The sequence below is a fragment of the Oncorhynchus keta genome, unplaced genomic scaffold (assembly GCF_023373465.1).
Source record: "Oncorhynchus keta strain PuntledgeMale-10-30-2019 unplaced genomic scaffold, Oket_V2 Un_contig_1741_pilon_pilon, whole genome shotgun sequence".
Classification (NCBI taxonomy): domain Eukaryota; kingdom Metazoa; phylum Chordata; class Actinopteri; order Salmoniformes; family Salmonidae; genus Oncorhynchus; species Oncorhynchus keta.
Window position 1 is genome coordinate 1 of NW_026280425.1, and position 12,500 is coordinate 12,500.

A 12,500-nucleotide genomic window follows, 5' to 3' on the forward strand; every position below is an offset into this window, starting at 1 on the left:
ATATATTTCTACACAGTGAGTCCCATCTAGTGTAATATATATCTACACAGTGAGCCCCATCTATAATTCTACACAGTGAGTCCCATCTAGTTTAATATATATCTACACAGTGAGCCCCATCTAGTGTAATATATATCTACCCAGTGAGTCCCATCTAGTGTAATATACATCTAAACAGTGAGTCCCATCTAGTGTAATATATATCTACACAGTGAGTCCCATCTAGTGTAATATATATCTACACAGTGAGTCCCCATCTAGTTAATATATATCTACACATGAGCCCCATCTAATATATAACAGTGAGTCCCATCTAGTTTAATATATATCTAAACAGTGAGTCCCATCTAGTTTAATATGTTTTACACAGTGAGTCCTATTTAGTTTAATATATATCTACACAGTGAGCCCCATCTAGTGTAATATATATCTACCCAGTGAGTCCCATCTAGTTTAATATGTTTTACACAGTGAGTCCCATCTAGTTTAATATATATCTACACAGTGAGTCCCATCTAGTTTAATATATATCTACACAGTGAGTCCCATCTCGTTTAATATGTTTTAGTGAGTCCCATCTAGTTTAATATATATCTACACAGTGAGTCCCATCTAGTTTAATATATATCTACACAGTGAGTCCCATCTAGTTTAATATATATCTACCCAGTGAGTCCCATCTAGTTTAATATATATGTACACAGTGAGTCCCATCTAGTTTAATATATATCTACCCAGTGATTCCCATCTAGTTTAATATATATCTACCCAGTGAGTCCTATCTAGTGTAATATATATCTACCCAGTGAGTCCCATCTAGTTTATATATATCTACCCAGTGAGTACCCAGTGAGTCCTATCTAGTTTCTATATCTATCTACCCAGTGAGTCCCATCTAGTTTAATATATATCTACACAGTGAGTCCTATCTAGTGTAATATATATCTACCCAGTGAGTCCTATCTAGTGTAATATATATCTACCCAGTGAGTCCTATCTAGTGTAATATATATCTACCCAGTGAGTCCTATCTAGTGTAATATATATCTACCCAGTGAGTCCTATCTAGTGTAATATATATCTACCCAGTGAGTCCTATCTAGTGTAATATATATCTACCCAGTGAGTCCTATCTAGTTTAATATATATCTACCCAGTGAGTCCTATCTAGTGTAATATATATCTACCCAGTGAGTCCCATCTAGTTTAATATATATCTACACAGTGAGCCCCATCTAGTGTAATATATATCTACCCAGTGAGTCCCATCTAGTGTAATATACATCTAAACAGTGAGTCCCATCTAGTGTAATATATTTCTACACAGTGAGTCCCATCTAGTTTAATATATATCTACACAGTGAGTCCCATCTAGTGTAATATATATCTACCCAGTGAGTCCCATCTAGTGTAATATACATCTAAACAGTGAGTCCCATCTAGTGTAATATATATCTACACAGTGAGACCCATCTAGTTTAATGTTTTACACAGTGAGACCCATCTAGTTTAATATATATCTACACAGTGAGCCCCATCTAGTTTAATGTTTTACACAGTGAGACCCATCTAGTTTAATATATATCTACACAGTGAGTCCCATCTAGTTTAATGTTTTACACAGTGAGACCCATCTAGTGTAATATATTTCTACACAGTGAGACCCATCTAGTTTAATATATATCTACACAGTGAGCCCCATCTAGTGTAATATATATCTACCCAGTGAGTCCCATCTAGTGTAATATACATCTAAACAGTGAGTCCCATCTAGTGTAATATATTTCTACACAGTGAGTCCCATCTAGTTTAATATATATCTACACAGTGAGCCCCATCTAGTGTAATATATATCTACCCAGTGAGTCCCATCTAGTGTAATATACATCTAAACAGTGAGTCCCATCTAGTTTAATATATATCTACACAGTGAGTCCCATCTAGTGTAATATATATCTAAACAGTGAGTCCCATCTAGTTTAATATGTTTTACACAGTGAGTCCTATCTAGTGTAATATATATCTACCCAGTGAGTCCCATCTAGTGTAATATATATCTACCCAGTGAGTCCCATCTAGTGTAATATATATCTACACAGTGAGCCCCATCTAGTGTAATATATATCTACCCAGTGAGTCCCATCTAGTGTAATATACATCTAAACAGTGAGTCCCATCTAGTGTAATATATATCTACACAGTGAGTCCCATCTAGTGTAATATATATCTACACAGTGAGTCCCATCTAGTGTAATATATATCTAAACAGTGAGTCCCATCTAGTTTAATATGTTTTACACAGTGAGTCCTATCTAGTTTAATATATATCTACACAGTGAGCCCCATCTAGTGTAATATATATCTACCCAGTGAGTCCCATCTAGTTTAATATGTTTTACACAGTGAGTCCCATCTAGTTTAATATATATCTACACAGTGAGTCCCATCTAGTTTAATATATATCTACACAGTGAGTCCCATCTAGTTTAATATGTTTTACACAGTGAGTCCCATCTAGTTTAATATGTTTTACACAGTGAGTCCCATCTAGTTTAATATATATCTACAGTGAGTCCCATCTTGTTTAATATTTATATATATTTACACAGTGAGTCCCATCTAGTTTAATATATATCTACCCAGTGAGTCCCATCTAGTTTAATATATATCTACCCAGTGAGTCCCATCTAGTTTAATATATATCTACCCAGTGATTCCCATCTAGTTTAATATATATCTACCCAGTGAGTCCTATCTAGTGTAATATATATCTACCCAGTGAGTCCTATCTAGTATCTATCTATCTATCTACCCAGTGAGTCCTATCTAGTGTAATATATATCTACCCAGTGAGTCCTATCTAGTGTAATATATATCTACCCAGTGAGTCCTATCTAGTGTAATATATATCTACCCAGTGAGTCCTATCTAGTGTAATATATATCTACCCAGTGAGTCCTATCTAGTGTAATATATATCTACCCAGTGAGTCCTATCTAGTATCTATCTACCCAGTGAGTCCTATCTAGTGTAATATATATCTACCCAGTGAGTCCTATCTAGTATCTATCTATCTGGTTTCTCTCTGGGAAAAGTCAACATCAACACAAACTCCATTTATTTTGATCCTTTACAATTATTAACAATAAATCTTACACACACAGAGACAGATAATCTGACAAAAATAAGAGTTAAAAGACATGATGGAGAAACAAGTAAATATGGATCCTGTTACTGGTATATGTACAAACTAACAAACGTTGTATTAATGCTATCAGTAGACTGTTATTCTGTGACGCTAAAAGGCTCTATGATATCGTAACACCTCAAAACTCCTTCCTGCTACTGAATCAGTGGGGGGGAAGGAATAAAATGCAACACCTCAAAACTCCTTCCTGCTACTGAATCAGTGGAGGGAAGGAATATAAACAGTGACACCTCAAAACTCCTTCCTGCTACTGAATCAGTGGGGGAGGGGGAGGAATAAAACAGTGACACCTCAAAACTCCTTCCTGCTACTGAATCAGTGGGGAGTCCTATCTAGGGAATAAAACAGCGACACATCAAAACTCCTTCCTGCTACTGAATCAGTGGGGAGGGAATAAAACCCAGCGACACACTTAAAGTGAAACATGTTTAAGGAGGAGAGGAAGTGGTCAGCTTATAAAACACGACACTGATCTCAGGTCAGTGTTCATGTAGAACCCCTCTACTAGTTAACTTATACTACACTGGTTGAGGAAATGGAGACTGTTCCTGGATCTGTGCTTCTGTCGACAGGCACGAGATCAGAAGGTGTCCAAACTCATTCCATGGAGGGCAGTCATCTGCTGGTTTTAGTTATTTCACTGTTTAATATGTCAGTATGAAGTCCTAGACAACCAGGTGAGGTCCTAGACAACCAGGTGAGGGAGATCCTCGACAACCAGGTGAGGAGATCCTAGGCAACCAGGTGAGGGAGGTCCTGGAGACAACCAGGTGAGGGAGATCCTAGGCAACCAGGTGAGGGGAGGTCCTAGACAACCAGGTGAGGGGAGATCCTCGACAACCAGGTGAGGTCCTAGACAACCAGGAGAGGGGAGATCCTAGACAACCAGGTGAGGGGAGGTCCTAGACAACCAGGTGAGGGAGTCCTAGACAACCAGGTGAGGGGAGATCCTAGACAACCAGGTGAGGGGAGATCCTAGACAACCAGGTGAGGGGAGATCCTAGGCAACCAGGTGAGGGGAGATCCTAGACAACCAGGTGAGGGGAGATCCTAGACAACCAGGTGAGGGGAGATCCTCGACAACCAGGTGAGGGGAGATCCTCGACAACCAGGTGAGGGGAGATCCTAGGCAACCAGGTGAGGGGAGGTCCTAGGCAACCAGGTGAGGGGAGATCCTAGGCAACCAGGTGAGGGGAGGTCCTAGACAACCAGGTGAGGGGGGAGGTCCTAGACAACCAGGTGAGGTCCTAGACAACCAGGTGAGGGGAGATCCTAACTAATCAGTGACCTTAATTCATCAATGAAGTACAAGGGAGGAGTGAACCTGCAGACACTCTGCCCTTCATGGAATTAGTTAAGACACTGGCTTTAGGTGCTGGAACGTGGACAGGATGTGACATCATCGACAGGAAGTAGTGACGTCTAGATGCTGGATGTAGAGAGAATGTCCTCCACCAGGTGTTTGTAAACCCAGGAGTCTCCCTTCAGCCGCTGTCTCCTCACACACACCACCTACAACACACAGCGTCAGTAATCAATAACGTGATCCCTGCTGGGTGTCAGTAATCAATAACGTGATCCCTACTGGGTGTCAGTAATCAATAACGTGATCCCTACTGGGTGTCAGTAATCAATAACGTGATCCCTACTGGGTGTCAGTAATCAATAACGTGATCCCTACTGGGTGTCAGTAATCAATAACGTGATCCCTACTGGGTGTCAGTAATCAATAACGTGATCCCTACTGGGTGTTAGTAATCAATAACGTGATCCCTACTGGGTGTCAGTAATCAATAACGTGATCCCTACTGGGTGTCAGTAATCAATAACGTGATCCCTACTGGGTGTCAGTAATCAATAACGTGATCCCTACTGGGTGTTAGTAATCAATAACGTGATCCCTGCTGGGTGTCAGTAATCAATAACGTGATCCCTACTGGGTGTCAGTAATCAATAACGTGATCCCTACTGGGTGTCAGTAATCAATAACCTGATCAGTAGTAATCAATATGTACCTCAGTAACCATCAATAACCTGATCAGTAGTAATCAATATGTACCTCAGGTCTGTGCAGCAGACACACCTCCAGCTCAAACGCCATGGTCACCTTCCCAAAGTCCCCCTGGGTGCGACACTTCAGAGTATAGCTGGGGAGGAGAGGACAGTCTGGTTACCGGGAACATTATTGAGGGAGAAAGATGGAGAGACTGAAGAAGATGAGGGAGAGACTGACGAAGATGAGGGAGAGAAAGATGGAGAGACTGAAGAAGATGAGGGAGAGAAAGATGGAGAGACTGAGAAGATGAGGGAGAGAAAGATGGAGAGACTGAGAAGAAAAGCTGGAGGAGAGAAAGATGGAGAGACTGAGAAGATGAGGGAGAGAAAGATGGAGAGACTGAGAAGATGAGGGAGAGAAAGATGGAGAGACTGAGAAGAAAAGCTGGAGGAGAGAAAGATGGAGAGACTGAGAAGAAAAGCTGGAGGAGAGAAAGATGGAGAGACTGAGGGAGAAAAAGCTGAGGTGAGGGAGAGAAAGATGGAGAGACTGAGAAGATGAGGGAGAGAAAGATGGAGAGACTGAGAAGATGAGGGAGAGAAAGATGGAGAGACTGAGAAGATGAGGGAGAGAAAGATGGAGAGACTGAGAAGAGGAGGGAGAGAAAGATGGAGAGACTGAGAAGAGGAGGGAGAGAAAGATGGAGAGACTGAGAAGATGAGGGAGAGAAAGATGGAGAGACTGAGAAGATGAGGGAGAGAAAGATGGAGAGACTGAGAAGATGAGGGAGAGAAAGATGGAGAGACTGAGAAGATGAGGGAGAGAAAGATGGAGAGACTGGAAGATGAGGGAGAGAAAGATGGAGAGACAGAAGACAAGCTGAGGGAGAGAAAGATGGAGAGACTGAGAAGATGAGGAGGGAGAGAAAGATGGAGAGACTGAGAAGATGAGGGAGAGAAAGATGGAGAGACTGAGAAGATGAGGGAGAGAAAGATGGAGAGACTGAGAAGATGAGGAGGGAGAGAAAGATGGAGAGACTGAGAAGATGAGGAGGGAGAGAAAGATGGAGAGAGAAGATGAGGAGGGAGAGAAAGATGGAGAGAGAAGATGAGGAGGGAGAGAAAGATGGAGAGACAGAAGATGAGGAGGGAGAGAAAGATGGAGAGACTGAGAAGATGAGGAGGGAGAGAAAGATGGAGAGACTGAGAAGATGAGGGAGAGAAAGATGGAGAGACTGAGAAGATGAGGGAGAGAAAGATGGAGAGACTGAGAAGATGAGGAGGGAGAGAAAGATGGAGAGACTGAGAAGATGAGGAGGGAGAGAAAGATGGAGAGACAGAGAAGATGAGGAGGGAGAGAAAGATGGAGAGACTGAGAAGATGAGGGAGAGAAAGATGGAGAGAGAAGATGGAGAGAAAGATGGAGAGACTGAGAAGAGGAGGGAGAGAAAGATGGAGAGAAAGATGGAGAGACTGAGAAGATGAGGAGGGAGAGATGGAGAGACTGAGAAGATGAGGAGGGAGAGAAAGATGGAGAGACAGAAGACAAGCTGAGGGAGAGAAAGATGGAGAGACTGAGAAGATGAGGGAGAGAAAGATGGAGAGACTGAAGAAATCAGTGCCTAAAAAGTGTGTGCGGGGCCTCACCCTTTCTGTGCGAAGTCGACGTGTTTCTCCGGTAGAATGGAGAGGATCTGGTTCAACACCTGGTCTGGGTTGGTCTGACTGGTCAACGTTACATTATACTGGGCCTGGGGAGGGGAGAGGAGAGGAGAGGAGAGGAGAGGAGAGGAGGGGAGAGGAGAGGGGAGGGGGAGAGGAGAGGGGAGGGGGAGAGGAGAGGGGAGGGAGAGGAGAGGGAGAGGAGGGGAGATTAGAGGAGAGGAGAGAGAGGAGAGGAAGAGGAAGAGGGAGAGGAGAGAGAGAGGAGCGGAGAGGAGGTAGAGGAGGAGAGGGGAGAGGAGGAGAGGAGGAGAGGAGGAGAGGGAGAGGAAGAGGAGAGGAGAGGAGAGGAAGAGGAGAGGGAGAGGAAGAGGAGAGAGGGAGAGGAAGAGGAGAGGGAGAGGAAGAGGAGAGGGAGAGGAGAGGAAGAGGAGAGGAAGAGGAGAGGAAGAGGAGAGGGAGAGGAGAGGAAGAGGGAGAGGAGAGGGAGAGGAGAGGGAGGGAGAGGGAGAGGAAGAGGGGAGGGAGAGGGAGAGGAAGAGGAGACGAGAGGAAGAGGGGAGGGAGAGGAGACGAGAGGGAGAGGGAGAGGAGACGAGAGGAGAGGAGAGGGAGAGGAGACGAGAGGGAGAGGAGAGGGAAGAGGGAGAGGAGCGGAGAGGAGCGGAGAGGAGCGGAGAGGAGCGGAGGGGAGAGGGAGAGGAGAGGGAGGGGAGGGAAGAGGGAGACGAGACGAGACGAGACGAGAGGAAGAGGGGAGGGGGAGAGGGGAGGGAGAGGAGACGAGAGGAAGAGGGGAGGGAGAGGAGACGAGAGGGAGAGGAGAGGGAGAGGAGAGGAGGAGAGGAGAGGAGGGGAGGAGAGGAGGGGAGGAGAGGAGAGGAGGGGAGGAGAGGAGGGGAGGGGAGGAGAGGAGAGGAGAGGAGAGGGGAGAGGAGGGAGAGGAGTGGAGAGGAGAGGAGAGGGAGAGGAGGGGAGGGGAGGAGGGGAGAGGAGAGGAGAGGAGAGGAGAGGAGAGGAGAGGAGAGGAGGAGAGGAGGAGAGGAGGGAGAGGAGCGGAGAGGAGGAGAGGAGGAGAGGAGGAGAGAGGAGGAGAGGAGGAGAGGAGGAGAGGAGCGGAGAGGAGGAGAGGAGCGGAGCGGGAGAGGAGGGAGGAGAGGAGGAGAGGAGAGGAGAGAGAGGAGGAGGAGAGGAGCGGAGAGGAGGAGAGGAGCGGAGATTAATGTAAGAGTGATTGTTCCTTGAACCTATAGGGGTATGTGTCTATATATATATATATATATATATATCTTGATCCTATAGGGGGTGTCTATATATATGTACCTTGATCCTGTAGGGGGGTGTCTATATATGTACCTGTATCCTATAGGGGGTGTCTATATATATATATATATATGTACCTTGATCCTGTAGGGGGTGTCTATATATAGGTACCTGTATCCTATAGGGGGTGTCTATATATATATATATGTACCTTGATCCTGTAGGGGGGTGTCTATATATAGGTACCATGATCCTGTAGGGGGGTGTCTATATATATGTACCTTGATCCTGTAGGGGGGTGTCTATATATGTACCTGTATCCTATAGGGGGTGTCTATATATATATATATATATATGTACCTTGATCCTGTAGGGGGGTGTCTATATATAGGTACCTGTATCCTGTAGGGGGGTGTCTATATATAGGTACCTGTATCCTATAGGGGGTGTCTATATGACCCTGTAGAGGGTGTCTATATATATATATACACCTTGATCCTATAGGGGGGTGTCTATATATATATATACACCTTGATCCTATAGGGGGGGTGTCTATATATAGGTACCTTGATCTTATAGGGGGTGTCTATATATAGGTAACTGTATCCTATAGGGGGTGTCTATATGACCCTGTTGGGGGTGTCTATATGACCCTGTAGGGTGTCTATATATATATATATATGTACATTAATCCTGTAGGGGGGTGTCTATATTACATTACATTTAAGTCATTTAGCAGACGCTCTTATCCAGAGCGACTTTCAAATATATATATACACACCTTGATCTTATAGGTGGTGTCTATATATATATACCTTGATCTTATAGGGGGTGTCTATATATATATATGTATACCTTGATCCTGTAGGGGGGTGTCTATATGACCCTGTAGGGTGTGTCTATATATAGGTACCTTGATCCTATAGGGGGTGTCTATATGACCCTGTAGGGTGTGTCTATATATAGGTACCTTGATCCTGTAGGGGGGTGTCTATATATATACCTTGACCCTGTAGGGGGTGTCTATATATAGGTACCATGATCCTGTAGGGGGTGTCTATATATAGGTACCTTGACCCTGTAGGGGGTGTCTATATATAGGTACCTTGATCCTGTAGGGGGTGTCTATATATATATACCTTGACCCTGTAGGGGGTGTCTATATATAGGTACCATGATCCTGTAGGGGGTGTCTATATATAGGTACCATGACCCTGTAGGGGGTATATATATACCGTGACCCTGTAGGGGTGTCTATATATAGCTACCTTGATCCCTGTAGGGGGTGTCTATATAGCTACCTTGATCCTGTAGGGGTGTCTATATATAGGTACCTGTATCCTATAGGGGTGTCTATATATAGGTACCTTGACCCTGTAGGGGGTGTCTATATATATACCTTGACCCTGTAGGGGGTGTCTATATATAGGTACCTTGACCCTGTAGGGGGTGTCTATATATATACCTTGACCCTGTAGGGGGTGTCTATATATAGCTACCTTGATCCTGTAGGGGGTGTCTATATATAGCTACCTTGATCCTGTAGGGGGTGTCTATATATAGCTACCTTGACCCTGTAGGGGGTGTCTATATATAGGTACCTGTATCCTATAGGGGGTGTCTATATATAGGTACCTTGATCCTGTAGGGGGATGTCTATATATATACCTTGACCTGTAAGGGGGTGTCTATATATAGGTACCTGTATCCTATAGGGGGTGTCTATATATAGGTACCTTGACCCTGTAGGGGGTGTCTATATATAGGTACCTGTATCCTATAGGGGGTGTCTATATATAGCTACCTTGATCCTGCGTGGTCTGTCCCGCAGCCCTCGTCTCTTGCTGGGTGTGAGCAAGGTGATGACTTTATCCAGCCCTCGCTCCAGACTGCCGAAAACCTTCCCCCCCCTTCTCTTCTGGCTGCTGTCCCCCCGAGACGCCCCCGCCACGTCTAACGACCGGGACCTGAGAGACGGACGGAAGGAGGGAGGGGACAATGATCTCAAGTGATCTCAATTTTTCTCACCCAACTTCCTGATATCCAATTGGATGTTACGATCTTGTCTGATCGCTGCAACTCCCCCCCAACGGACTCGGGAGAGGTCGAAGTTCGAGAGTCAAGCGTCCTCCCCGAAAACATCACCTGTCAAGCCTCTCTAATTCCTAACACAACTGCTCGGTTAACCCTGACTCCTGACTCTACCACAGAAAGAAACCTTGGGATAGAATGGATACTTTCTGTTGTCGGTCTTCATCAAGTCATCATCATTATTCTTCTCTCTGGGCTGAAGGCCAGCATCTCCTTCTCTCTGGGCTGAAGGCCAGCATCTCCTTCTCTCTGGGCTGAAGGCCAGCATCTCCTTCTCTCTGGGCTGAAGGCCAGCATCTCCTTCTACCTTCTCTCTGGGCTGAAAGCCAGCATCTCCTTCTCTCTGGGCTGAAGGCCAGCATCTCCATCATACCTTCTCTCTGGGCTGAAGGCCAGTATCTCCATCATACCTTCTCTCTGGGCTGAAGGCCAGTATCTCCATCATACCTTCTCTCTGGGCTGAAGGACAGTATCTCCATCATACCTTCTCTCTGGGCTGAAGGCCACTATCTCCATCATACCTTCTCTCTGGGCTGAAGGCCAGTATCTCCATCATACCTTCTCTCTGGGCTGAAGGCCAGTATCTCCATCATACCTTCTCTCTGGGCTGAAGGCCACTATCTCCATCATACCTTCTCTCTGGGCTGAAGGCCAGTATCTCCATCATACCGTCTCTCTGGGCTGAAGGCCACTATCTCCATCATACCTTCTCTCTGGGCTGAAGGCCAGTATCTCCATCATACCTTCTCTCTGGGCTGAAGGCCAGTATCTCCATCATACCTTCTCTCTGGGCTGAAGGCCAGCTCTCATACCTTCTCTCTGGGCTGAAGGCCAGTATCTCCATCATACCTTCGCCCTGGGCTGAAGGCCAGTATCTCCATCATACCTTCTCTCTGGGCTGAAGGCCACTATCTCCATCATACCTTCTCTCTGGGCTGAAGGCCAGCTCTCATACCTCTCTCTGGGCTGAAGGCCAGTATCTCCATCATACCTTCTCTCTGGGCTGAAGGCCAGCATCTCCATCATACCTTCTCTCTGGGCTGAAGGCCAGTATCTCCATCATACCTTCTCTCTGGGCTGAAGGCCACTATCTCCATCATACCTTCTCTCTGGGCTGAAGGCCACTATCTCCATCATACCTTCTCTCTGGGCTGAAGGCCAGTATCTCCATCATACCTTCTCTCTGGGCTGAAGGCCACTATCTCCATCATACCTTCTCTCTGGGCTGAAGGCCAGTATCTCCATCATACCTTCTCTCTGGGCTGAAGGCCACTATCTCCATCATACCTTCTCTCTGGGCTGAAGGCCAGTATCTCCATCATACCTTCTCTCTGGGCTGAAGGCCAGTATCTCCATCATACCGTCTCTCTGGGCTGAAGGCCACTATCTCCATCATACCTTCTCTCTGGGCTGAAGGCCAGTATCTCCATCATACCTTCTCTCTGGGCTGAAGGCCAGTATCTCCATCATACCTTCTCTCTGGGCTGAAGGCCAGCTCTCATACCTTCTCTCTGGGCTGAAGGCCAGTATCTCCATCATACCTTCGCCCTGGGCTGAAGGCCAGTATCTCCATCATACCTTCTCTCTGGGCTGAAGGCCACTATCTCCATCATACCTTCTCTCTGGGCTGAAGGCCAGCTCTCATACCTTCTCTCTGGGCTGAAGGCCAGTATCTCCATCATACCTTCTCTCTGGGCTGAAGGCCAGTATCTCCATCATACCTTCTCTCTGGGCTGAAGGCCAGTATCTCCATCATACCTTCTCTCTGGGCTGAAGGCCACTATCTCCATCATACCTTCTCTCTGGGCTGAAGGCCACTATCTCCATCATACCTTCTCTCTGGGCTGAAGGCCAGTATCTCCATCATACCTTCTCTCTGGGCTGAAGGCCAGTATCTCCATCATACCTTCTCTCTGGGCTGAAGGCCACTATCTCCATCATACCTTCTCTCTGGGCTGAAGGCCACTATCTCCATCATACCTTCTCTCTGGGCTGAAGGCCACTATCTCCATCATACCTTCTCTCTGGGCTGAAGGCCACTATCTCCATCATACCTTCTCTCTGGGCTGAAGGCCACTATCTCCATCATACCTTCTCTCTGGGCTGAAGGCCAGTATCTCCATCATACCTTCTCTCTGGGCTGAAGGCCACTATCTCCATCATACCTTCGCTCTGGGCTTTAGGCCAGGAACTCCATCATACCTTCTCTCTGGGCTGAAGGCCAGTATCTCCATCTCTTCTTCCCCCTTTCCTTCCACTCTCTCCCTCGGTCTCTTCCTCG

The 12,500-nt window shown here is 46.0% G+C and overlaps 1 protein-coding gene across 7 annotated transcripts in view; it reads right to left on the reverse strand.

Moving 5' to 3' along the window:
* Positions 1-4,337: 4,337 nt before the first annotated feature.
* The window catches only part of melk (maternal embryonic leucine zipper kinase), a 40,370-nt gene continuing 32,207 nt past the window's right edge, over positions 4,338-12,500 (reverse strand). For 3 of the 7 annotated variants that reach the window (XM_052503509.1, XM_052503508.1, XM_052503507.1), the window contains exons 12-16: positions 12,422-12,500; positions 9,933-10,095; positions 6,851-6,954; positions 5,268-5,355; positions 4,358-4,720 (exon numbers count right to left, since the gene is read on the reverse strand). The exon at positions 12,422-12,500 is cut by the window's right edge and continues 27 nt beyond it. In XM_052503509.1, the coding sequence (XP_052359469.1) occupies positions 4,631-4,720; positions 5,268-5,355; positions 6,851-6,954; positions 9,933-10,095; positions 12,422-12,500 (524 nt within the window). In that variant the 3' untranslated portion in view covers positions 4,358-4,630. Of the gene's footprint in view, positions 4,721-5,267; positions 5,356-6,850; positions 6,955-9,932; positions 10,096-12,421 lie in introns of all 7 variants that reach the window. The other 4 variants (XM_052503503.1, XM_052503504.1, XM_052503506.1 and 1 more) reach the window with 3 other exon arrangements.